The sequence below is a fragment of the Desmodus rotundus genome, chromosome 6 (genome assembly GCF_022682495.2).
Source record: "Desmodus rotundus isolate HL8 chromosome 6, HLdesRot8A.1, whole genome shotgun sequence".
NCBI lineage: Eukaryota > Metazoa > Chordata > Mammalia > Chiroptera > Phyllostomidae > Desmodus > Desmodus rotundus.
The window spans coordinates 31167231-31195153 of record NC_071392.1 but is presented as its reverse complement, the minus strand read 5'-3'; the positions used below and the strand labels follow the sequence as shown (position 1 = coordinate 31195153).

Genomic DNA, 27923 nt, shown 5'->3' with positions numbered 1-27923 from the left:
TATAGTACATTCAGTTCTGCTTAAATATTTTCAGTTTTTTATCATGAGCATTTTTCCCAAGCCAGAACACATGATCGACATATTTCTTACCTATTCATGAATATTTACATAATTTAGATATTTTTGCCATTAAAAACAAGGCTAAAGTGAATATTTGTCTACTTGTTTACATATTTATCTTCATCTAGTTGTATCGTCATTGTGGTTAAAAGCATGGATTCTGAAACCAGACTGACTGGATTCATATCTTGGCCCCACAACTTACTACTATGTGGCCTTGAATAGGTTACTTAATCCCTCTGCTGCTTCAGTTTCATCTTCCTTAAAATGGAAGTAATGTGGCCCTGCTTCATGGGGTAATGATCCTTAAATGAGTTAGTACATTAAATGCTCAGAATAGTGCCTGGCTCATTGTAAGTGTGATCTGATTTGTCTGCTGTTGTAATCATGATCATCATTTATACACATTTTTAAAGTATATTCCTTATAAATTTGTAGAAATTGGTTTGATGGATCATGAGATATATACATTTTAAATAGAAGCTGTTAAATTGTCCTAAGAGATTATATTAATTTACTTTTCTTCCAGAAGCTTTTTAGAGAATTCTTTTGCTCACATTCTTGCTAGCATTTGATATTATCAGTGTTCTTTTTTTTTTTTTTTTTGTCAGTTTGGACAAATGAATGGTACCTGTTTGAATTTATTTATTTTTTTATTATTCTGTTAATTGGTTGTTCATTTCCTTTTTTTCTGTGGATTGCTAATGTTTTCTCGGAGAACTTTGTGTATTTTTCCATATTCTAAGTTTTTCACTTTTAGAGCATTCAGAGGTATTAGTTTTTCCTTTTGTTAATGCTATTATAATCATATGCCCCTATATTTTTTCTAGTCTGGTATCTTCGTTTTTAATCCATATTGGATTTATTTTTGTCTATTTCATAATATAAAAAGCACTACTTTCATAAATAATTATTTATATACAAATATTGGGTTGGCCAAATAGTTCATTTGGGGTTTTTTTCCCCATAAGATGGCTCTGTTAGCCTTTAATTGTCTTTAACTTCATTCAAAACAATTTTGTTAGATTGTATTATGACAGCTGATATATCAGCGTGCATTTAAAAATAAACTTACCAAATTGCTGAATTTTTATGTAGCCATCTTAATTGAAGATGGAAGAAAATAAGCGACATTTTTGGTATATTATACTTTATTATTTCAAGAAAGGTAAAAATGCAACAGAAACACCAAAAAAAGATTTGAGCGGTGTATGGAAAAGGTGCTGTGACTGATTGAACACGTCAAAAATGCTTTACAAAGTTTCAGGCTGGAGGTTTCTCCCTGGATGATGCTCCATAGTTGGGTGGACCAGTTGAAGTTGATAGCAGTGAAATGGAGACCTTAATTTAGAACAGTCAACATTATGCCACGCGGGACAGGGAGATAGCCAACATACTCAAAATATCCAAATCAGTAAAGTTATTGGTGAAAATGAAAAATGAGTCTGTTGTTTTATGGAAAAAGCTAAAACTTTCTGGCCAACCCAACATTTATAGCAACACTATTCACAATAGCCGAAATTTAAAAACAGCCCAAATGTCTATCAGCAGAACAATGGATAAATAAAATGTGAGATGTGTACACAATGGAATATTACTCAGCCATAAAAAGAACTGAAGTGGTAATAATACATGCTATGAATATGGATCAATATCAAAAACATTATGCTAAGTGAAAAAAGCCAGATATAAAAGGACACATATTAAATAATTCCATTTATATGAAATGTCCAGAGTAAATAAATCTATAGAAACTGAAAGTACATTAATGGTTTCCAGGGCCTGGAAGAAAGAAGGAATAGGGAGTAACTACTTTATGGATATGTGGTTTTCTTTTGGAGTGATGAGAATGTTTTGGAACAAGGTACAGCTGGTGGTTGTACAACATTGTGAATATGCCAGAGGCCTACTGTATCATACATTTTAAAATGGTTAATTTTAAATTATGTGAGTTTCATAATTTTTAAAAACAAAAGCACTGCTTTTTTAGAAATTCATTTTTGTATTCTGCCTAGGCTAGAGTTTTACATGGCCTACTATGTAATTGTATTAAGCTACATAATTAGGTACTTTTAAAAATTTATGTTCCCAAGGTAAAGTGTTTATTTTAGCAAAGTGTTTGATTCAGTTAATGATCTGGACAGTGTATAATATTGTATCTCTGTAATTTCTTCTTGACACATTTTAATTTAGTCCTTTCCTCCAGGTGATTAGTTTATAAATGGTAAAACCCACTTCTTTATTCAGTCATTCTACAAAACTCTGAGTGCACTGTTTTAGGGGCTCAGATTCAGTGAGGAACAAAGATAAGCTCCTGCCTTCTAGGTGCTTATATGTCGTCATAGAGAGAGACAAACAAATAAGTTTAAAAGTAAATGAACACAATTTCTGAGAATGGTAGCTGCTATAAAGAAGTAACAACATGTTGTCTTAGAGTGTGGGCTGAGAGCATTGTTTTTAATTTGTTGAAACCCCAAAGAAAGAATAGACACACTAATGAGTATTGGGCCTAGTAGGAGTGTATCAGGATTACATTTGGGTAAATGAAGGGGAAACAGCATTGTGCTGCTATTAAAGTCATCTAAAGACTCTGCATCCCCCTCCCAATCTAGAACTCAGGAAGGCTCAAAGCTCTTTTTCTGGTAGGAAACCCATATGCTGGACTTTGCTTAGCTGACTGTTCCAGTTAGCCTAAGGTTTAACTTTGTGTGAGCAGCTAGCTGCCTTCCTCTTAGCTCAAAGTACAGACCTGGAAAGCCTAGGTCTTGATCCCCAGATGAGGGGAGCTGAGTAAGAAGCAGGGAAACTGAGAAGAAGGAAAGGGTCTGCAAATCCTAAAGACTAGCTATTTTTCCCCCTCTCTCCCAGGCTAAGCTCATGGATCAGTTAAAGAGAGATTGGTATTGAAAGGAATTGGAAACATCCTCTCCTTTCCCTTGAGTGCCTTTTAATTTTTTTATAATTACTGATATATTTGAGTGAATTAAGTACTCATTTTGGGTTTTTTTTTTCATTTTTTAACAATAAACATGTTTTACCTGTATAACTAAGGGGAAAGCTGTTTTCATTATGAGAAAAAATAAATACAAATACTTCTTTCACAGCTCCTTTGTCATAGTCTTTTCTGAAACAGTTTTTGAAGATACTATCACTTTATACACGGTATCAAAGTGCTACAGCTTGTATGTTAGGCTGTTTTCCATTTCCTTAGTGTTATTTGGTAGCAGTAGTATGTACTGATACAAAGGAGCCACTTCATCCTCACTGTCTCTTTTTGAATTAGTTTCATTTTTCTTTCTTTGTATCAGGACTTACTACTTTGAAGGTTATTTCTGGTTTGTGTTTAATCTGAAAATAGAACCAGTTTATCTTTGCAACAGGAAAGAGAAAGGCACCTTCATTTTAATCCTTCCTGCAGAAGAAAGGGCTAGTGCCCACTTGGGACTGAGGGATGTATTGAAATGCTTCACGAGACCTAATTATAGTTCTATTACAGAGATTCAGAGTGAATATCTTACATGTTCATGAAGGCTGTATGTCTTTCTCCTTCAAGAACGATTTTTCTTTCAGTGTAACCCATATAAGCTTGAAACTGAATTTTAAAGAAACTTAATCTATGCAGATTGCTTTATATTATCCCTTTGTTAATATTCCTGAAATTAAATCTTTTGCTTAATATAAATGGGGTAGAATGATGGCTTTTCTGAAAAAAGAATATTTACAAAACAATACCAAGAAATACACAATTGCCACCACTAGAAATAATCACGAAATATTCGCCCTCATCGCTGATTTAGGAGAGGTACCTGGAATCTCAAGTCTGAATTTGGAACTCGTTTTCTAGAAGCAATGTTATAGGTAGTGTATAATTTCTATACTGGAGTGAATACTACAAATTTAACCATAAAAGGACTTGTTACATTTTTGCAGGAGAAAGTGTAGTTCATGAATTAGCTTAAAAGCAAACTGTACATGATGGTTTGGGGGGCCTTTCAAATGAAAGTTTGGATTTAATTGCAACCTTTTTCTTTGGTTGTTAATGGTACCCCTATATAGAATCATTTAGGTTACCTTTTTTGTCTAGTTGAGTTCATATGACATCTGTATATGTAGAGGTTTGTGGCAGTATAGCTGAACCCATTGAAGGTGCAGTAGGCTGTTAATGTAGTGTCATACAAACTGTGTTTTGCATCAGTTTTCACTATCATTTTTAAAAGGAATAGCACTGCAGACTGATCGAGTGTGGGCAGGACCACCGTTGAAAGCTCTTTAACATCCGCAGTGATTTTTCTTTTGTTTTTTAATTATTTTTTTCCTGCAAAACATGTTCTGTATAAAAAGAAGCAGAACGAAGAATTTAAATGTTTATTCTACCACTTATAAATAATCCTTTTAACATTGTTCAGGATTGCTTTCCATTTTTTATCACTGGAATGATATTTTATATCTTGTAGGGGTTTTTTTCCTTAACATTTCTTGATATTCACAGACTCATGAGAATCATTTTGAATGACTGCTGACTATTCTAACTTGTAGATCTCCTGTAACTCCTTTAATGTACATTTGGGTTACTTGCATTTTGTCAGTTTTATAGCAAACATTGCTAACGACCAATTTTGCCCACATTTATGATTATACCTTAGAATACATACCTACAAATAAAATCACTGGGTCAAAAGATGAATGTTTTAAAGACTCATGATGCATGTTTGGTTGTTAAATGATGTACCAATTTTTATTTTTACCCACAGTGTAGTGGAGGGCCACCTCACTTCAGCCTTACCACAACTGAGTGTCTATCTGTCTGTCTCTCTCTCTCTTTTAGCCTTGGCCACTTTTAAAAAGTAATACAATTTTTATGTTGAAATCTTGGCAGATATTTATGCATTCAGATGTGTTACTCTTTTCTGGCATTAATATTGCTTACATATGCGTTCCTGCCAGAAGACATCTAAGGATTAAGAAACTTGTATCAGCCGAGAAATTATTCCTGGTGAATAAGAGTCCCAATCATTCAGGGTTAACTAAGAATTGATTAAATGATTTCCATGATACAAAAAAAAAACAAAGCAAGAAAAGATAAAACCTATTCTGAAATGTCTGTAAGTCAACTGCAATGGATGAGGTTTGCTAATCGCCCAGGGGTCTCTGGAGACCATGATAGGTGCTACCAAAGGGCATCCTCAATGGTTGTTACTCTGATAAGTACTTGGGAATTTCTACTGCTTTTGAAGCTGTGGCCTTTAGTTGTATGTGTAACTGCATGCAGTAAGCATAACTGCTCAAAGGATTGAAATAGATATGTACATCAATATTAATAATGAAAACACAATACTGAATGAAAAGTCAGAAAAGCATATTGCCTAGTGATATATGTATAATGATATACCATAATATTATGAGAGCTATAAATCACATTCATGGTAGTAATTACCAAAAGCAAGGATAAGAAAAATTAGGGAAATGTAATGGGTAAACATGTTACAGATTATGAGGTTTTTGCTTCTCTTGTTTCATTTTGTTTTTTAAAAGGACTTGAAACAAGTAAGGCAAAAATGTTATCAATCATTATTTCTGAGTAGTGAGATATGTGATTTTATTTTTTATATGTTTTCTGTTAAAAGCAAAAAAAGAGATAAAGGATAATAAAAGAACAAAAAACCTGAGGTGATATATTATCTATATGAAAACTAAACAGCATTAATGAACACTTGAATAAACATTGAAAATAATGTTTATTTGTAAGAGCTCTGAATAGTATGGCATAGTTAGTTATCTCCAAGTTAATTACCATATTTCACTGCATATAATGTGCACTTTTTTGGCCAAATTTTTGAGGGAAAAATAAGGATGTGCATTATACATGGGTAGTTCTAATTCCGTATCTGTATAAATGTTTTTAATTGTTTTACTTATGCTTATGTGGTAAAAGTGTAACTCTAGAAAACAGTAATGGTATCTGTATGCAAAATAATACCTTGGAATATGATAATCAGTTTTGTTTCTAAATATAAATAAATAAATAAATTGAATTAAAAAATTAAAACGAACGACTTTTTCTTGAAAGTTTGGGCCAAAAATATGGATGCACATTATACATGGCAAAATATGGTTATAGGTATTATATAATCCCACTAGCAATCTAAATTGGATCTTAATAAATGTAAATGGTAGTTCAATGATTAAAACTGCCTAAGTGAGCTCACATATATTCACATACAATTGATTTGCAAAAAGACTGGATCAATACACTTGAGAACTTTAATTATGATTATTGCTCAGTGGTGGGATTATACGGGTTTTTTTTATTATCCAAATTTTCAAAACTGTAAAGTAAGATGTTTTTGTCATTATAGTATGATACTTTTATTTTAAAATGCCCTGGCATCAGCTTTCCAGTTTTAAAAAAGGCTTGTGAAATAGTAGTGTGAAGTCCATGATATTGGAGCATACAGAATCTTTTGAATATCAATGACCAAACTGAAGCTGAAACTTAAGTAAATGGTAATCGCATATTTGTGTATAGGCATTTAGAATTCCCTGAGAGTATAACAACCAATTTAACTTTGTTTTCCTTCTTCTTTTGAAAGCCATATGAAGGATTAAGGCCTCAGGATCTTCGTAGATTGAAGGATATGCTTATTGTGGAAACAGCAGACATGCTTCAGGCTCCACTATTCACTGCTGAAGCTTTACTTCGAGCTCATGGTAATAAGACAAATGTCATGCCTCTGATAACATGGGTGCCTTTTGAAACTTTTCAGAGTGAAAAAAATGGCTATTTTATTATCTTAGTACAGGACAAAGTAGTTTGTTAAACAAGCCTGAGTTGGTTTTGGGGGGCAGTGTTTACTGTACGGTACTCAGTATCTTCATTACATTTTGTAGTTTGAAGTATACACTGACTGTAAATCATAGTGGAGAAATAGGAACTTGCTACTTAAAAATCAAGCTACTGGGGAGAAAATGCAGACAATTGTAACTGAATAAAAATAAATAAATACATTTTTTTAAAAAAATCAAGCTACTAAATCAACTTATAAATTGTCTAATTTTAGAAATGTGTCTGATTTGAGCAGAGTTGAGAGTTGGAATCCATAGTCCTAGTCCTGGTTTTAACATTTTTACTAAAGTCAATTAAATACCTAACAATTGTGTTACTAGTATTACCAATTTATTTATGTAAAAGCTGTTTCTCACCGTGAAATGCACAAAGTGAAATTGTAGAGTCAACACAAGAATATACTACCCTTGTTAAGGTTTGTTTGTTGTTTTGAGGACATTACTTACTTTAGGAAAAGTATTCAGCTTGTTGTAAATTCTGACAGTCATTCTGGGAGTTGTCACTTGCAGAGAGGGACCCTCTCGTAGCACTGCACACTTGATATTTGACATTTGGCTTGTTTCAAAGACAACTTTTTTTCTGATTTAAAAATTATTCTTAACAAGAGAAAGGTCCAGTCATTTTGAGGCTTACCTGTCTATTTTAACTATAAATCTTAATCACATCTTTACTAAAATGGAATGTCAACTTCCAAAATTCTCCATATGATCTTTTAATCAGAAGAAAATTTAAAACTCATATTTTATCATCCGTTGGTTGCCACTGTGAATGAATTGGCATATAACCCTCCAGAACTGCTATCTTTAATGGTGATATTTCTTTGGGTTCTGTACTTGACATTCTTTTCCACTTTATATACCAGTGACTCTCAAATTTTAGTGTAAATAAGAATTGCCTGGGAAACTAACCAGAGATTCCTAGGATTAATTCCAGAGACTCTTAAGTCATTAGGTGAGGATAAGGCATAAATCAAGGTGTTGTAAACAATCCTACTAAGTGAGCACTCTCTGAGAAACATAGCTGTGCACATTTAACTAATGAAACCAATGGTTTCAAACTCCACCTGAACAATAGAGTATATCTATATCCTGACTTTAATAAGGTATTTGAGGCTGTATTTCTAAATGCCTGTTTAACATTTTTCTCCTTAGTTTACGGATTACACCTGAACTCATCATTTCTCTCACTATCTCGATACATGGGCACCAAAATTCATCTAATTACCTAGCCAAAAACTGAGAAGTCGTACTTAACTCCTCCATTTCTAGTGCATTTGGCCCCGGTCTTCTCATTTCTCTTCCTAAGTCTCTCTCATCCTCCTCCCACCTTCCCTAGTTGTTCCTATTCCCACTGCCACCAACTTAAGTTCAGGCTGTCATTATTACTCATTTAACTGGACTCTGCCAAATCTTAGTTTCCAGTGTTTCCTTTTCTTTTTCACCCTATTAATTTTTCCTATTGCTATTAGACTATTTTTTAATGAAAAGTTTAGCTTCTCATTCCCTGCTGAAAAATCCTTCACTGGCTCTCCACAGACTTACAATCACCCAAACTCGGTAGCATACCTTCATGACCCAGGCTTCTTTACTGGGCTGTCAGTCTACCCATTTCTTTATTTACCTGCCCTTGTCTTTAGAAATCACCTCTTTCAGGAAACTGTTACTGCTTATTTGGTTCCAAGTCTGCATCGAGACCCTTCCTGTCTATTCCATTAGATCCCGTGCATATATGAGTCATGCACTTAGAATATAGTATTGTGATAATATATTTACTTTTCCTCTCTATTAACCTAGGAGCTCTTAGAGGGCAACTTTTATTTCTTTTTGTTTCTATAATAGCTGATGTATATTGTCTTCAGAAATAGTAATAAAATGAATAGATAATATACCTGAAATGTTACTTCTACATTTTTTGAAAATTCATATTTTTATTATAAAATTACATTTCTCCATTGTCATCTTTATAAAGTTGAAGTAAATCCTTTGAAAAATTTTTATACCTGAGTCAAAAATGAAAATTAGAAATCCAGAATAGCATTTTAAATAATATAATTTTTTTTAGAAAAATTTTATTTATTTATTTTTAGAGAAAGGGGAAGGGAGAAAGAGAGGGAGAGAAACATCAATGTGTGGTTGCCTCTCATACGTACCCTGCTGGGGATCTTGCCTGCAACCCAGGCATGTGCCCTGGCTGGGAATTGAACCCCGCGACTCTTTGGTTTGCAGGCTGGTGCTCAATCCACCGAGTCACACCAGCCAGGACTAAAATAATAGAATTTAAAGATGAAATATTTTCTTTTTAGTCAGTAAGAATGCTTAACAGTCATTATATCTAAGCTTGTAAAAAAAATGCAGAATATCTTAAATTGCATTTCTTTAGGATAAGTTTTTAAATACAGAGCGTACATTTAAATATAATGTAGAGCTGGCAGAAAAGTAGAAGCTGTGCATCAGTGCGGAGCTGTGACATGACAGTTGTATTCGTTAGGGTAGGCTAACTGCTGAAATAGAAGTGTAAGTTCAAGCACAGTAAACATTTATTAATCGTATAATAGTCCAAAGTCTTTGTGTCTGTGATTAGGAGTGGGACAGAGACTCTGTTCCTCACGTTTATTCAAGGGCCTTAACTGGTTGAGACTCTGTATCTTACCCAAAGCAGGTTTCTGAGAGTTATCTCCTGGTGATTACATCTCCATTCCAATCAGCCAGTCAGAAAGGGGGAAGTGCATGGAAAAATAAATGTGGAAGTTTTTGAGCCAGTCTTGTATATCGCATACAGCACTCCTGAACATATTTCATTGGTCACAATGCAGACATATGGCCACACTTAACAGCAAGCAACAGGTTTACACCATAGCATGTTTATGTACTACAGCCATTTCTGCCACAGATATCTACATTCGGTTAGATAATATATTATAACTTTAAGTTACAATATTATATAGAATCTAAGGTTAACTTTACCAGTAATATCATTGTAATTAAAAGAAACATTTTTATCTCTATTTGCTTACACATTATATCATCAACTGTTACTAAATGATCAAACCCATTTTTATACTTGATGTTTCTTTAAGTTATTTCTTTCACATAATAGGGGTCAATTCAAATAAAGTTTTATCTAACTGATTTTTTCCTACTTAACATTTGTCTATTTTGTGATAAGTTTCTGGATAACTTAAGAGTTCTATATTTCATTTCCCTCTTAAGGCATAAAATAAAGGCTAATGCAGGTTTCAAGTGGACATCTCTTCTGTATTGTTTAGGTAATATCAGTGACATTTGATAATTAAGTAAGATATACCAAGATAAATGATGTTAGTGAATAAAATGACAGTGTACAGAGCTATAATTTACACTAATTGCTTTTAATACCAGGACAGGCTCTGTTTCAGAGCTATTAAACTGAACTATTCGGAAGATTTATAGATTGTATCCTTGGTAACATTCATTCAGCTTTAAACAGGAAAAATAGATTTGAGGATTATATTATCTATTGTCAAATATAGTCCCAAAGTAATGAAGTTGATCTTGGTTAAGCAGAAGACAAAAATGTTTGGCAGTATTTGCAAAGTAGTAATTGAATTTTAAGGAGGACTCTGTTAAGAATACAAAGGTCATTCACTGAGCATTTCCTCAGTAATAAAGGTAACTTATGTAATTGAATACTACCTAATGAGAAAATAAGTAAAATGTACAAAATTTGAGACCAAGGCTAATTTTGCTTGTGCTTAGAGTAAACTTATATTGAAGTATTTTTTAAAGCTCTGTTGGAGGCTCATGATCTTTTATAGACAATTAAACATTGATAGTCCACAACTTCTCACTCCACTCTCTTCTTGCAAAATGGTATCTTCTCCCAGGGCTTCTGTAGGTATAGATTCTCCCTCTGAACTAGCCTTACATCTTGCATAAATATTTTTATGCAAGATATACCCTCATGTTCAACTGCCCATTTAAAAGCATGGAAGAAGATTTGTCTTTGGGCAGTGGGCACAAATTGCAATGTACAGATGATGTATCATAGAATCGTGCACTTGAAACCTATATGATTTTATTAACCAATGTCACCCCAATAAATTTAATTTAAAATAAATTTAAAAAGAAACACATCTAGGATATCTCAAAAGCACCTTAAACTCGTGTCTAAGACTAAAAATCATGCTTTTCCACCTATACCTGATTCTCTGGTGTTTCCTATTTACACAGATGGCAGTACCAGCCAACCAACTGAGTAAACCTGGGACACTAACTTTGACATTTCCTCTCCTTTTGACCCTATGTCTTGTTTTCACAAAATTGTCAATTTCACCTCTCAAATTTTAAACTTCTCCCTTTCTCTTCATCTACACTACAACCAACTACCTCACCCTAACTGCCATCATCTTTCACTTGTACGACCTAGTTGCCTACTCTCTGGTCATCCTTCCGTCCATTCTTGCCCTGTCCAATTTCTTCATTTGTTTTCCATACTGTAGTCAGACTCATCTTTTCAAATGCAGTTGTGAAAACCTGTCTTTCCTAACCCCATGCTCAACTTTTCACTGACTTCCTGTCACTCCTAAACTAATAGTAGCAGTGTTATTAAATAAAGTCCTGCATGACCTAGCCCCTATTCAGCCCCATCGCACACAGTGCTTCCACTTGGTCTCCATGCTCCAAGTACATTGACTTCATTAATTTCACGAGGATGCCACCAAAAGGCTTTGGACATGCTGTGTACCACCATTCTAGAATGTCTTACCCTCTCCCTTTTACCTAATTAAGTCCTTCAGGTGTCTACCCCAGGCCATTTTCCCAGAGTCACCTTCTCTGACCTCCCTGACAGGGATTCTCTACTTCTTTCTTCTTCATGTCCCTTCTGACATTGATGATTGTTTTTTAAATACATTGAATTTACTTAACGTATTCCTTCTTACTAGAGTATAAGTTCCATGAAGGCAGGAATTGTGCCTGTTTTCTCCTTCCATTGTATTCCTACTGCCTGACGCAATGCATGGCTCATAAAAGGTATTCAATAAGGATTTGCTAAATGAATGATGTGATGGAATCCAAACGGAAATTTTGCTGAAAATGTGTGTAGTAGATAAGATTAAAATTTAGCATATTTAATATCTCCATATATGAATTATAGTAGTTCTTATTTTATTCCTTTATTAAAGTGACATTTAAAGGTAACATAATGGAGCCCTGGTCAGGTAGTTCAGTTGGTTAGAGCACCATCCTGATACGCCAGGGTGCAGTTTGATCCCTGGTCAGGGCACATACAAGAATCAACCAATGAATGTATCAATAAGTGGAACAACAAGTCAGTGTTTCTCTTTCTCCATCCCTCCTTCCCTCCCCACCACTCTCTATAAAATCGATTTTTTTTTTTAAGACGTAATAGCCTGGCTGGTGTGACTCAGTGATTTGACTGGCCTGTGAACCAAAAGGTCACTGGTTCAATTCCTGGTCAGGGCACATGCCTGGGTTGTGGGCCAGGTGCCCAGTTGGGGGCATATGAGAGGCAACTGATCTCTCACACATTGGTAGTTCTCTCCCTATTTCTTGCTCTCTTCCCCTCTTTCTAAAAGTATATAAATCTTTTTTAAAAGATTTTATTTATTTATTTAGAGAGAGGGGAAGGAAGAGAAAGAGGGAGAGAAACATCAATGTGTGGTTGCCTCTCTCGACCCCACTGGGGACCTGGCTGGGAATCGAACCAGCGACCCTTTGGTTTGCAGCCCATGCTCAATCCACTGAGCTACACTAGCCAGGGCATAAAAAAGTAAATAAATCTTTAAAAAAAATTTTTAAAGTGATATAATGGAGACTTTTGAAAAATAATCATACTTTTTTAAAAAGATTTTTTACGGTTATTTTTAGAAATAAGGGAAGGAGGGAGAAAGAGCAGTAGAGAAACATCATTGTGAGAAACATACATTGGTTGCCTCTTGTATGAGCCCCAACCGGGGACCAAACCTACAACCCAGGCACGTGCCCTGGCTACAAATCAAACTGATGACCTTTTGTTTTACAGGATGATGCCTAACCAATTAAGCCACACCAATCAGGGCAATAATTATACTCTTCTAAGAAAAGTAATTTTAACTTTTTAAGTAATGACCTATCAAAACACTGAGGTCCATTTAGCAACATTTTCTGGAAGGTACTCATGTAGTTTTTTACAGTTGTTGGGATTTTTCTTACTCTTTGTAATCTAATCTCTATTTCCAGTCTTACTTTCCATCTCCCCAGACTGCCACATGGTATACTGTAAATTTACAGAATTGCTCATATCTCTCCATTATACTTCTGTGCATATATGGTTTACACATGTGGAAATACATTCCCTTTCTTGTCATTGAGTGTCTCAGTCATAATTATCCTGTTTAAACCACCAAGGAGGTGGACTTAACATGATTGAAAAAAGTCTTGTATAAAAAATTTCCACAGCTATTCATATTTGAACTGTAAAATTCTATAGAATGAGTCTATGATAAATAATTGACTCTATAGTACTATTGACCCTGCACTTTATTGTACTACACTTTAGAGTCACAGAAATTGGTTTCAAATCCCTCACTATCTGTGTGAGCCTAGATAGGTTATATAATTTCCCTGAGTGCTGGTGACTTCACCTAAATAATGAATGAAAATTTGTTGGGGAGAATAAATGAAATAATATGTATAAAACACTTAGCAAGACAATTAAATATATAAGTTGATTATTTTAAAGGGTTAGGATTTCATGGCAGTGGACTTTATAATAACATACTTCACTTGACTATTACAAGTGTTGATAGTAAGATAATCTTTTATAGTTCAATCAGATTGGAGCTCACTTAATACAGAATTTATACCTGATTTATTAAAATTTTATTTATAACTATAACCCCTTCAGAAGTTCATTCTGCTTTCAAGCTGTTTATTAAATGATATTTAGGACTTGTTGGCATTTTGACATGTTTATAGTAAGCTGTGCAATCATTTTACCACTTGACACCAGTGAGGATAATTGCAAAATTACATATTTTTCTTGAAAGAGTAAAACAGCTACCTCAAGCTATGCCAACAAGAATTTAGTAAATTCCAAAAGTGAACCACCTCTTTTTATTAGTAGTAGAGATGACTGGAAATTTTAACTATATTGTTACATATGTGGTTGTAATTCATGGTAGATTATAAAAGTTTAAATTCTGTTTAAAAATACTAATGGATATAACATACTTGAATAGTCATTTGCAATTACTACTTTATATAAATAATTTTTCTTTCTTGGATGGCCTATATCTCTTTAATTTATCCTCTCTTTTGTTATTAGGAAGCTCTTAAAACACCATATATTCTGTTTTTTGAGAGATACTCATTCCATTTTTCTTAAAGACTGGGACAGGGAGAAATTACTTGAAGCTTGGATGTCCAACCCAGAGAACTGCTGCCAACGATCAGGTGTTCAAATGCCAACTCCGCCACCAAGTGGGTATAATGCCTGGGACACACTCCCTTCGCCAAGGACTCCAAGAACTACACGCTCTTCTGTCACCTCTCCTGATGAAATAAGTTTGTCTCCTGGGGATTTGGACACCAGTTTGGTATGGTTTGTTATTCAGTGTACTTCCCATAGTTTTGTATTTAATGTTTTAATTATTTAAAATTGTTTCATAGACCCTCTAGCCATATTCTTGTAATTGAATCCTATACCTTTCTTAAAGGGTTCCATTATTCACTCACACTTTGGTAAATATTTGTTATCAGAATATTTTTGTGATCTCAAAATTACAGACTGAAAAACAAAGGTTTTCCTTTGTCATTTCGAAACAGAAAACATAAAAGAGATTAGGAAAACCACCTACTATATTTCTACTTAAAACTCTAGCTGCTTGGAGTTTTTAAACACCATTCTGAAATATTAAAATTGATATTGTGATAGGCACTTTAAATCAAGAATATGAAAACATACTTTATGTTTTCTTCAAGACATTTATACTACTTAGATAATTGTGTATTTGCTTTAGTAGAGCCTTTGGAGTTTGTCATCTAGATATATTTCCATAAAAATGTTACTAGAAACAGTATTGCCTTCATCTGCATTTTTAATTGGCATAACATTGGTATACTGTTACAGGATATCTTGATGTTTGTTGAATGATTCAGCCACTCAAAATATGTGATAAAAGTACTCCAGATTTTTATCTAGGTCTCCTTTGAAAACAGATTCCTACTATTGTAATTTGCATCTGTATAAAGTTTGCTTCTACTAAGTCATTGTTTAGAAGATACATAGTTTTATACCTGAGTTCCCTAGGCAGAAATCCTTAAATTGCTACTCTGAATAATACCCTGAGTTGCTATATGAAAAAACAGATACTCTGCTTTTCTAGATTTTCTGGGGTGAGTATAGGGAGAAGGGCCTAATATGGAAGTAGGTATTTTGAAATGGGCAATTTGATCTTGACCTGAATAGATACTAATGATTTGTTTTTTGTACTTCCTTTTCCAAATACATACTCACTGATTAATTTAATACATAAATTTCAAATGTAAGAGTTTGACTTTTGCATTGAAACATTTAAATCTCTTAGTCACTTATAATGAAGTAGACATACTTGTTATTTAAAGGTAACTCACCCTTACAACTTTGAAACACTAACTTTTTATATTTACTAGACTAGTATTTTTGCCTTAAACTAATGAACAAATGAATGTATTAGTCTCTCTCTAACATATGACTTTAACATATGACTTTGTTTAAATCATTGCTCTTCTTAATTTCCAGTGTGACATTTGTATGTGCAGTATTTCTGTATTTGAAGACCCAGTGGACATGCCCTGTGGACATGACTTTTGTAGAGGATGTTGGGAGTCGTGAGTATATATGTAGCTTAGTATTTCTTACTGCATGATAGCACTCTGATTTGGTAATAAAATTGTTTGCTTTCAATATTTAATGATGTAGATTACAGAGCTATGCTGAAATATATTACATTTTACTAAGGAAGAATTTTATTTTTCTTATTCTAAAATTTTCCCATCATTAATTTAGTAAAAGTATTTAATTTAGTAGTTAGTGTTATTTAGCTTAATGTAAGGTAGTTTATGGAACAAAGCAGGTATATGTAAATACATTTTCTTAGTATCGTAATTTATATTACATATAAATTTCAAGCTTACACCTAATATATCCCAAGAATTTTTAAGGATCTATTTTTATGCTTTCTTTGAATTTTTTTTAACAAGCAAATAGCCTTGAAAATCTGTAAGAATATGAATGTTTAAAATTCCCCTTTAATCAATTCAAATTTTGATGTTTGTTGAAGGATTCGACCACTCAAAATATGTGATAAAAGTGCTCCAGATTTTATCTAGGCTTTTTTATCTAGTTAAATGATTCTGCTAGGCATGCTTGGGTATATATTACAAGTAGAAAACTTATTTTGCTTCTCATGTTTATTCTCCTTCCCATTACCCTGCCAAGATTTATACTTTCTCACATTCGTTAACTTTGCTCTGATGTTGTACTTCTCAGGAGAGGTTTATGAACAAAATGAAAATCAGTATAATGAGCAGTACAACATCATGTTTTCTCTGGAGACACATAAGTCTGCTGATTGATGATCTAAGTGAAGCATATCATTAGTATTTAAGGAAATCTTTAAAATTAGAAGTTTTCAAACTTTTTTTTTATGGAGTTCTGAGTATCAAATTCAGGGAGCTGGGGATACTACTTTGGGTGAGAGAACAAGAACATATGCAAATTAAACAACTGTGTTGGGGTGTAATTGACATACAGTAAACCACATATTTAAAATAAATAATTTGATTAGCTTTGGTGTATGTACATACCCATGAAACCATTACCACAATCAAGAGAATGGCTATATCCCCAAAGTTCCCTCATTTCTCCTTGAAATCCCTCCAGCCCTTCTTTTTCCACCTCCCTCTTATCTGCCCCCCCCCCCGCCCCTGCCACCCTCTCCCTTCAATCTGTAGGCAACACTGATCTCTTTTCTGTCACTCTAGTTTCATTTACATACATTTTCTTATCTTTTTTCCAAACCAGGATATGAGGCAAGATTCCATTTAGAGGGGAAAAAATAGAGTTTTTAAAAAAAAGACTAAATAAAAATATCTGATTGTTTATTTTAAAACATAGGCTAGACTCTACTCAGAATCTAATTACATAGGATCTAATCAGTACAGTTGATGCAGCTAAACTAATTGGCAAGGGTCAGAGCTCACAATCCAAAGTGAACTAGTAAGTGTATTGTATTAGGAAGTATTACGTGGGTTCTACCAGGATTGCTACTGTTGACCTTGGTTTTTATGTGAAAACTCAGACACACACCTCTCCCCCTGCCAAGGATTTACTTGAATTTTTTTTCAACTTCCTTGACCTTCCTTACCTAAATCCTGTCACAGAAACCATCTCCCATAGACTAGCCTGGAGAGGTTAATGGTAAGATTTAAATTTGGAAGATCTAATTATTGTTTTCCAGGGTACCTTATCAGCCTACCTAGATTTCTCCTACCTACTCCTGCCAGATAGTTCTTGCCAAATCAAGCACAAGTAAAACAAGTTTTAGGTTGGGTGATTCGTATGTTGATAAAGTCATTTTTAAATTGATTGCAGTCTTTTCATATCTCATAGGCTTATAGAAAAGACACCCCTCTGTCCAAGAAGCAAGGAAAAATTTTTAAAGGTCCTTAGATAGCTTGAATACCTCTCCATTTATCTTGGACTTCCCTACCCCCTTATCTCATCAGTCCAACCAGATGCTTTGAAGCATTTATGCCAAGAGCTTAAATGAAAGGGAAATCATTGTTTTCTACCCAACCTAGAATATTCTTCCTGCTACTTACTGGTTGTTGATTTAGTTAAGTGGTAACTGCCTTGTGCCTCAATTTTGTAATTTATAAAATGGTAATAATAGTAAGTACTTGATAGATTATTGTCAGTTTTGTGTTAAATGGCTTCATATATGTAAAATGCTTAGACCAAGGACAATCAATAAATGCTAGTTATTATTACCCTAAGCATGGTAATAAGCAGAGAAACCTATCTAGGATATAATCTGAGCTGATCTACAAGATAAAAAGTATAAGTAAAGTTAGTCCCAGATTTCTCTTTCACTAACATTCATTAACTCCATGTTCTGCTTATAAATTTAATGGAAATTGTATTTGAATGAGGACTAAGAGCGTGGCTCATAGAGAAATTCTCCTATCTTCAGTGAGGTCTTCTCAGTTCTCTCATTTAATTCCCCAGAGGTAATGAAATTTGCTCTGATGCATTTAGAATAAATAAAATTTAAAACATCTTCATATAGTAACTATGTCTAAGCAAGTGGTGCACCCAGTCAGGGGACTGCAGCCATGTGCCACATAACCACGTTTTGATCGATGAAGACATACTCAACATATTAAGGTGGTCCCTCAACATGATCATGGATTTTAAGAAAAAGTTTGTTTACAATGTTGGAAGGAAAGGTTGAACCCAACTACGATGTCAGATTTACTGCTCGCTCTGGGTGGTTTAAATAGTGGAGGAGATGTAGCATGTTGTCCCCCTGCTGCGCACCCACACATGCATGCATGCATCCAGACTCGTTCCTCTTTCCTCCGTTTCTCTTTATCTCTTTCCTCCCAGTCCTTTTCCTCCCTCTCCTCCCTCTCGTCTCTCTTCTTCCTCTCCCTTTTACTGTTTTCATCCCAAGCTTCATCTCTCTGGATCTCTGCTCTCCCTTTCTGTCCCCCTGACTTCCTTCCCTCTCTCTCTTTCTCTCTGCCTCCTCCTGACATCTACTCTCTCTACAAAGGCACCTCCCTCCACAACCCTCTCCCTCCCCTTAATGCGTGCACACACGTGCACACTTTTTATATTTTATACTGTATTTTTACTGTGCCTTTTCTATTCTTAGATATACAAATATTTACCATTATGTTATAATTGCTTGTACTATTTAGTACCACTTGCTGCACAGGTGTGTAGCCTAGAAGCAATAGACTTATCATGTAGCATAGGTGTGTAGTAGCCTATACCATCTAAGTTTATGTAAGTGCACTCCACGATGTTCACACAAGGATGAAATCACCTGTTGACTCATTTTTCAAACCCTCCCTCCTTGTTGAGCTGCACATGATTGTATAAGATAAATTATGTCCAACTTTCCAGGGAACCTCTTCATAACTAAAGTGAAGAGATTCCTCTTATGTGAAAAAGGGACCTCTACTATTAGCCCTTCTCTTTTAGCCTCAAGATCCCTTTACACTCTTAAAAATCGTTGAGGATTCTAAAGAGCTTCTGTTCATATGGGCAATACCTGTCCGTGTATACTATATTAGAAATAAGCACTGTGAAAATTAATATTTTTAATCACTTTAAAACAATAATAAACCCATTGTCCGTTAACATAAATAACATTTATTATGAACAATAACTTCTTCCTTTAAAATGGAAGTAAATCAGAAGGGTGGTACTGTTCTCCCTTTTTGGAAATCTCTTTAATGTGTAGCTTAATAGAAGACAGCTGTATTCTCATTACACAATATTGTTTTGGTCAAATATATATAAAGAAAATCTGGCCTCACACTGATGTTTAGATGAAATTAGGGAAATATTCAGAGAAGTGTGGATACTCCTTGATATACATCAAAATCCAACAAGCATTAGTTTCTTAATGGTTAATTGCAGTGTAAAATCTAAAACCACCTCAATAGACTTTTATACTCATAAATTAAAATCCATTGGTCTGTGTTGCACTTTTCATAGCTCTTTTTACTCTTGCGTGGTTTTATAACATCATTTGGAAAATATTGGTTCACTGGATTATTCAGATCTTCTAATGTTAACATATTTTACACTATACATAAATATAGTAAAAAGTCACATTAGTTGATACCAGTCTCCAGAAAAGTCTAAATATTGGGAAGCTGTGAAGCTCACAATAGCAAATAAGAATTTTTTTAAATTCTAAGTTTTATTTGAAGGCTTGAATTTTATCATTGTCAACAAATACCCTCATTGTCAACTTTTTTCCTTGACATGCCAGATTTATTTAATTCATTTTCAAAAGTAGCCTGTCATATAACCAAGCCTGAATAATCATTGTTTGTAGTCACTCTTTCAAAAAAAAAAAAATAGTGTTCCATGATAAAAGCAGGTAGGTCTACTTGTAACTTGACAAATTTTGAGGGCCTTCCTTCAGACAGCCCTCCTGCTTTGGTATGCAGCAGGAGCTCATTGTGCTTACTTCCCATTTCTCTTTGCACAGAATACCCAAGATATGTGTACTCATGGGCTAAGTTTTAATAAAATTAAATAATAAGATTTATTAATAATTCATCAACAATGAATAACCTATTGCTCTATCAAGGGCATTCGTAAATGAAACAGGCATGGTTTTGTTTATTTGTTTGTTTGTTTTTTACTTGTGAATATGGAGTAGTAAAAAATACAAAGTCTGCTAGTATAGTTGTAGTGCCACCGCTGTGATTTATGCCATGGCATCAGCAGTTGTTTCAGTTTTTAATTCTCACCTGAGGATGTGTTTATTGATTCTTTTTATTTTTAGAAAGAGAGGGAGTGTGTGGGGGAAGGATGAGAAACATTAATCAGTTGCCTCCTATATGCACTTCCACCAGGGATGGAACCCGCAACCTTTTGGTGTACGGGATGATGCTCCAACCAACTGGGCCACCCTGCCAGGGTAGCACCAGCAGTTTTAACCAAAAGTAAATGGAGTCTTAATACCATTTTGAAAATAATCATATAATCTTATTAACTAGTGTCACTCCAATAAGTTTAATTTTTTAAAAATCTGATAGGGAAAGAGAAAGAAGGGGTGGGAGAAGGGAGGAAATAGTTTTGACCTCACAAATCCCCTGCAAAGTCTCAGGAACCCTCACAGGTCTACATATCACTTTGAGAACAGCCACTCTGTAGCATTTGACCTGAATTCTTCATCCATCCTTCTGCCGAATTGTTTTTCCTGACACAGAGTAATACAAATAATTTTTAACTGGTAACTAAGGTATAGATAGAATGTCCTTCTATTGGAATATATCAAAGTTTTGTGGAGACTGTGTAGTTTTAAAACATTGAAAACAGAGGGGAAGATTTTTAAACATGTTGAAATTCAAATGCCTCTGGTGTATTTGAACAAAAATATATGTAATTAAGATCTATAACTAACAAGGGAGATCTGGGCTTGAACTTTCAGAGTCTTTAGCATATAGGTGGTAGTTTCTGTTAGCGGTATTTAGATGACCCAAGAAGATTGTATGGAATAGGAAGGGAAGAGTTTTGGCATGAAAACTCTAGGGAACAGTAAAATATAAGTGATCAGGACAGTAAAAGGCACTAGTAAAAGAGATGGACAAGGAGCAACCAAAGGTAAGAAGAGTGCCAGGAAAAAAGTTTAATAGTCCCCGGAGCCAGAGAGAAGCTGAAAGAAGGAACTACTCAGCAGTGTCAGATGCTGTAGGGAAGTTAAAGCGAAATAAAAGCTGAGAATTCTTGACTAGTTTGGCCTAAAGGGTAGTCTTTCTTGATAGGGGAAGGGGGAGAGAGAGAGGGAGAGGGATAGAGGGAGAGGGAGAAAGGGAGGAAGAGGGAGGGAGAGAGAGAATATAACAATAAAACCTCTGCTAAAATTTATGAATTTTTATTTGCCACCATGCACATATTTTACATTATTTATATAATCAGTATAACAACCCCGAGAAGTGCATATTATTATCTCCATTTTTACAGGTAGTAAAAGTGAGGTGCAGAACAGTTAAAATAAGTTAAGAACATATAACTTGTTAGTGACAGGCCTAGAATTCTCTAACTCAAAATCCTGTTAACCATTTAATTCACCATGTGCTAGTTTCCCACCACTTTCCAAGATGCTTTTCCCTTCTACCTCAACTAGTGTGACTAGAGGAGGACATGAAGCGCGTTTTAATATTTGTCTTCACGAAATACAAGCAGAAAACCTTTTCTTCAAAAAGGCATGCTATATTTCAGTGCCACCCAAATTTTCTTGAATTATGCATGGTTTAACCCTGTATGGTTGTTCCCTTTTATGTAAACATATAGAATATTGAGAATTGAATATGACCTTTCTAAACAGTTATTTCTGAATTTTTAAGTTAAATAAATATATTGTTTCAAATTTTAAAAGATAAAGCAGAACAAGGATGTGTAAAAATATATAAAACATACAAATACATGTGTGTATATTTTCATATATGTATAATGAATGACTGGGCACTTAGTGTTCAATATTTGTGAATTATATGAATCAATGTATTATAGTTGATATTCTACTCTTGGTCGTTGGTGTTATTTTAATTATATTCTAACAGAAGATTAAGCATAGAAAACAGCTTAAACTGTAAACAAATTACATCTCTGCCTATTTTTTATTAATTGATCATTTTAACAGATTTTTGAATCTGAAAATTCAAGAAGGTGAAGCTCACAACATTTTCTGCCCTGCATATGATTGCTTCCAACTTGTACCTGTGGATATCATAGAAAGTGTAGTTTCTAAGGAGATGGACAAACGATACCTTCAGTTTGATATTAAGGTATGCTGGCAATTATCTGTCTAATATCCATAATTTTAATTTTATGAAACCTGTACAACAGATTGTATTTAATACATTTGTTTTATTTTTGAAAATTCCATAATGGAAATGCAATTTCCTTTTGTCTCAGAAAAATTGCATAAACGAATGGTAGCATTAATTAAAGTTTTAAGCTAAAGCATTATTTTATAATCATGAAAGAAGTGAAAGAAAAGCTAAAGTAGCAGTTTACCAAAAGAAATAAAACTATTGCTCAGAACTGTTTACCGATTCGCTTACAGTACTTTTGTAACTGATTGATCAAAATAATGTTCAAAGTAGATAGTACTACTTTAAGCTTTCCAAAAAACATTATATTTTACACTCATAAGTATTTAGAAATAAAGGTCATCAACTTAGAAATTTATAGGGTTTTCTTTTAGTTTCAATTAATAAATTTACTGTTTATTACATCTTTTTTTCTTTCTATATTTTTATTCAGGAGTTACTCAGGAGCATATGCAAGTTAGTTTCTTTTGTATAAGTTAAAAGTTACATTTTAAGTTCCTTGTGCAGAATTTTTGTCTTCTAAACCCTAATGCGTACACTTTTTTAAAAGTTCTATTGTCTTTAGATAGAAAGCATCATAATACTGATTTTTATGTATTATTAGGATGCCATTTAGAAATTCACTCTTCTGGCTGGGGTAGGGTGGAGGGATGGGGAGAAAAGGCATACAACTGTAATTGAATAACAATTAAAAAATAGATTTTAAAATAAATAAGTAAATAAATAAATAAAAATATTTTTTAAAAATCTATAAAAATAAAATGATTTATACAATTCAAATATACAACTAAAATCCAATAATAAAATGTATTAAAGACTAAAAAAAGAAATTCACTCTTCTGATGCAACTAATAATCACATATAAGATTCAATTTATAATTATGTTCATCAGAAAAGTGCCATGTTTATGAGAAAACATTTCTAAATTACACATTTTCTGCATGAATAATTGCATCTTTACTTTATCATTATCATCTATGCCCTGGTTTTTAGATTAAAGAAAATGTGTTTCATGATTTCACTTATGTGTGGATTTCAAGGTCCAAACAAAATAGCAAGCAAAACAAAACAGAAACAGACTCACAGATACAGAGAACAAATTGATGGTTGCCAGTGGGATGATGTTGGGGGAATAGGTGAAAAAGTTGAAAGGCACTAGAGGTACAAATTTCCAGTTATAAAATAATTAAGTTACAGGGGTGTAATATACAGCATAGGAAATATAGTCAATAATATTATATTAATTTTGTACAGTGACAGAGGTCACTAGAATTGTCGTGGTGATCACAGATGTCAAATCACTGTTGTACACCTGAAACTAATATAATAGTGAATGTCAATTATACTTTAAGTAAAAAGTTGTTTCACACTTGCTGGTACTATTTTAAGCATTTGAGACTGATTACACCATGTTTATTATTTCACTCTTTTTTTGACTTTAAAGTAAATTGACATTGGCACACACTATATTAGAATTTAGAGTTAAAATATTAATTGTTGTATTTTGTTATTGCTATTTAAACAGGCCTTTGTTGAAAATAATCCTGCCATTAAATGGTGTCCTACTCCAGGCTGTGAAAGAGCAGTCAGACTAACAAAACCAGGGTCAAATACATCTGGGTCTGATACACTCAGCTTCCCTTTGCTCAGAGCTCCAGCTGTGGACTGCGGAAAAGGACACCTCTTCTGCTGGTCAGTACAAGACAAGTTGGAAATAATCTACTCATCTTTCTCATAGTTTTTTTTAAAGACAATTTGTACCTTGAGCCAGGCCTTTAAATTGTAGTGTTTGATACCATTCTTACTAATTTAAAAATGTGTATTGAGTTTACATTTATTGTGTGCTTGATATGTGTGGAGTACTGTGCCAAATATTTTGATGTGTTGGGTTCTCCTGACTTTGCTATGAGTTGAGCGCTGTTATTATACCCATTTCGCAGATGAACTCGGGCACAGAGAAGTTGTCCAGGGTTATGCAACTAGCATATGGCAGAAGTGGGATTAGGTCCCACCTCTGTTAGATTCCAGAGCCCATGCACTTGAACTCTAATACCAAATTGCTGGCCACAGATTAGAAAATGTTTAGAGTTTCAATTTTTTCTTTAAAATAAAAGTCTCTAGCAGTGATTCTTAACCAGAGAGGCCCAGGATTACTAAGACAACTTTTCCAAATTTTCATCCCAAACCCCAGCAAAATTTTGATGTAGTAAGTTTTGGAATAGGATTCCAAAAAACAAAAAAAATAGCTCTTAGATGATTCTAATGCACAGTTCCAGATAGGAACTACATTGTGTGTCTTTGTTTAATTTCCAGTGTCTGATAAGTCCTCAGTAAGTATGAACTGATGATAAATCAGTAATAGGGGGCTATGTAACTGTGTGTTTGTCTGACATCAGCATTTTAACTTTATTCAGGATGGATCAATGATAATTAACTTTTGTTTTATTTAATTGAATGATCAAAAATAAATAGTATCTGTTCTGCTTTTTGCTCATTTATAGATTTATCATATATGCAAGGATACACTTTAGATGCACATAATACTCTACTCTTTGTCTACTTACTAGAAACCAAAGTGGAATTGTAGCATTGCTAGATAGTAAAAAGGCATAGTAATAAAATATTCCTACCCTGAAAGACCGTTTTCTTACCCTAATCATTACTAGCATTAGCTAAAAGTATTTCTTGACCTGACAATCCATAAGTAGCACTAAACTCTAGGACAGGTATTAACCAAACCACTGTCCACACTAATTTTTAAAGATAAAGTTTTATTGGAACGTAGCCACATTCTTTGTTTTACATTCATAGCTTCCTGCTGTTATTCCTATAGTAGAGCTTTTCCTGTGATCATAAATTACAAATATTTTTTTAATTTTAAGTAGAATTCTGCCCTTCTCTAGTGTTTTAAAGAGAAGCACAATCTGCTTCATGCAAAAGGAAGCTTTACAAAAGAGATCTTTATATATATTCCTAAAGATGATTATAAAAACTATAAGAAACGGCAATAATAATTTCTTCTTTTTAAGAGCTACATGTGACAAAATCAGTTGAGAGTCACCTACGAGAAATGTTTGCCTGTTAGGAGGGAAGGGAGGAGTAGGCATTTATTTCCCTTCCCACCACAAGATAGTCCTTTTTATTATAAATTGTCCACCAACCGGTTCTGGACCCTTCATAACTGAGCCTAGAATGCTTTTCCCCTTAGCCTGTCAAATTGCAGTTTGTCTCATCTCGACAGCGTTATCCCTAGACGCTGTTCAGACCTGGATGGACTCTCACTTGAGCCAGTGACCTTCTCCCCTCGGATTTTCTTTTTATTAAGTAGATTATGCTACAACTTCTTTGCCCTCTGAACTAACACAAGTCTTTCTTATCTTAGTTAAGTCTTCAAAGATGTGTTGTCAGAAATACTCCTTGGCCACCAAGATCTTAACCTGTGAGAAGAACTCAAAATTGACCTTGTATAATGGTTATTTTCTCCTGAATGTCTCCTGGTCCCTTTTATCACTAGTATCTCCTTTGGAAACTGAGAAACACTTGGACTTCAGCTCTTCTAAACCCATAGAAGTCAAACATATTTTAGAGTCACTCACTAAAATTGCCTGGCAAGAATATTCTAAATAGTAAAATGGTGAGGTTTTTAATATTTAACACAGCTACGGAGCATTTATTTACTGAAACTATGCCTTTAAAATAGTGTCGCCACAACCATGAAACAAATTTGAACCCCTGATAGGAAGGCTTGAATCACAGTGGAGCACCTGGTGAGAAATCACAGTGTCAGATTTCTAGTCCACTTAACTTTCTAGTGAATGTGCAGGCTTGTCAAGTGTTTGGGAAACCTTTGAAAGTGAATGTCTTGGCATTAAAACTGTCATCAGCTCGTTCTGTTTTCCTCCAATACCCACGATAAGGATTTTGATAACACATCTTTCCTTGGTAGGACCATGAATCTTGATTGAGCTAAAGTAATAGTTTTCATGCTTCATCTCCTTCTTCATAGACTTTACAGAAAAAGAGACTCTTTAAAAGAGTCCACTGGGCAAAATAAATGAGGTTGTCCTTGTTTGTGGCGTAATAGTTGAGTCTCATCTTCTCTTGCATAACCAGTCTGAAACTCTTAGCTTAATAGCTCTGGTTCTGGAAATAAAGATTTTTCCAGACCGGTAGTATTCAACTGTTTACAAGTATCAGAGCCCTTCCAGCTAACAGAACATTCCTCAACCCTTTCTAGGCCAGGAATTAAAACAAGATGCTGTTTATTTGGTAGAGATCAATAATAAGACCCTGTTTAAATATCATGTTCTTTATACACAGTAGCATGCCTATCTAAATACAGGTTTTCCCCACTACCCTAGAGTAGGACAGAATAAGCAGAAATGACATAAAGTGAAGAAGCAGTTACCATCAGTTTATATGGGAAAATTTTGAGTGTTCATAGGTTTTATAACCTATGAAATACCAAGTGACACATAAAACCTGAAGTAGCACTAACATGTAGTAAAAGCAGTGCCACCCTTGCTACTCCCAATACATGCTGCAGAACAAAAGCTGAATGCTATTTTCACTTTTCGCTTTTTTTTATTGTTCTGCCAATGGTTGTGTATATTGACACACTTTAAGGAAAGAGCCATACCTTGGTCTTCTGATACTAATTAACCATCATATTTAAACAAGGTTAAGGATTTTAGATAAGACAACCATTTTTTTCTTTGTAATTTCTTACTAAGCACCTATTTCCTGAATGAACTCACTTTATTAGTGTCTCTAGATTTCAGTTGACTATGTGCCAGAATTCCCCTTACAGTTCATTCACTTGTTGTTAGTGACATTTTGAGGTGCAGTGCCATCTCAGCAACAGGTACCACATCTGTCAGAATACCGTATTTTTGCTATGCATAGTGCACACTTTCTTGCCCGAATTTTTGAGGGAAAAATAAGGATGCATATCATATGTGGGTACTACTAATTCCGTATCTATATAAATGTTTTAAATTATTCTATTTATGCTTGTGCATTAAAAGTGTAACTCTAGAAAGCAGTAACTATCCATATGTTCAAAAATAAATGCTAAAATTCTTTTATAATACAAAAAATGTATCTAAATATAAATATATAAATAATTGAATTTAAAAATTAAGATGAAATATATTTTCCTAGAAGTCTGGACAAAAAATGTGAGTGCACATTATACATGGCAAAAATACTTGTCACCAGTCATTGGTGTCTTGGTTAAAAACTTTCTTTAGGAATTTAGGCTTCATTTACCTGCAGAATAGGTAACTGTTCTTGTGTACATTTTAGGATCTTGTGGGTCTCTCCAGTCAAGTCTCCTGTGAGGCTGGGAGTTTCTCCCACCATCGCAACCCCCACAGGTTTTTACAGCCAGAAGTTTTGAGGCTTTATTT

General features: G+C 34.1%; 1 protein-coding gene across 4 annotated transcripts in view; it reads left to right on the top strand.

Moving 5' to 3' along the window:
* ANKIB1 (ankyrin repeat and IBR domain containing 1) overlaps window positions 1-27923 on the top strand; it is a 138891-nt gene that overhangs the window by 80722 nt on the left and 30246 nt on the right. For all 4 annotated transcript variants that reach the window (XM_053927039.1, XM_053927042.2, XM_053927041.2 and 1 more), the window contains exons 5-9: window positions 6651-6768; window positions 14272-14480; window positions 15665-15753; window positions 22320-22464; window positions 24038-24204. In XM_053927039.1, coding sequence (XP_053783014.1) covers window positions 6651-6768; window positions 14272-14480; window positions 15665-15753; window positions 22320-22464; window positions 24038-24204 — 728 coding nt within the window. The remainder of the gene's footprint in view (window positions 1-6650; window positions 6769-14271; window positions 14481-15664; window positions 15754-22319; window positions 22465-24037; window positions 24205-27923) is intronic.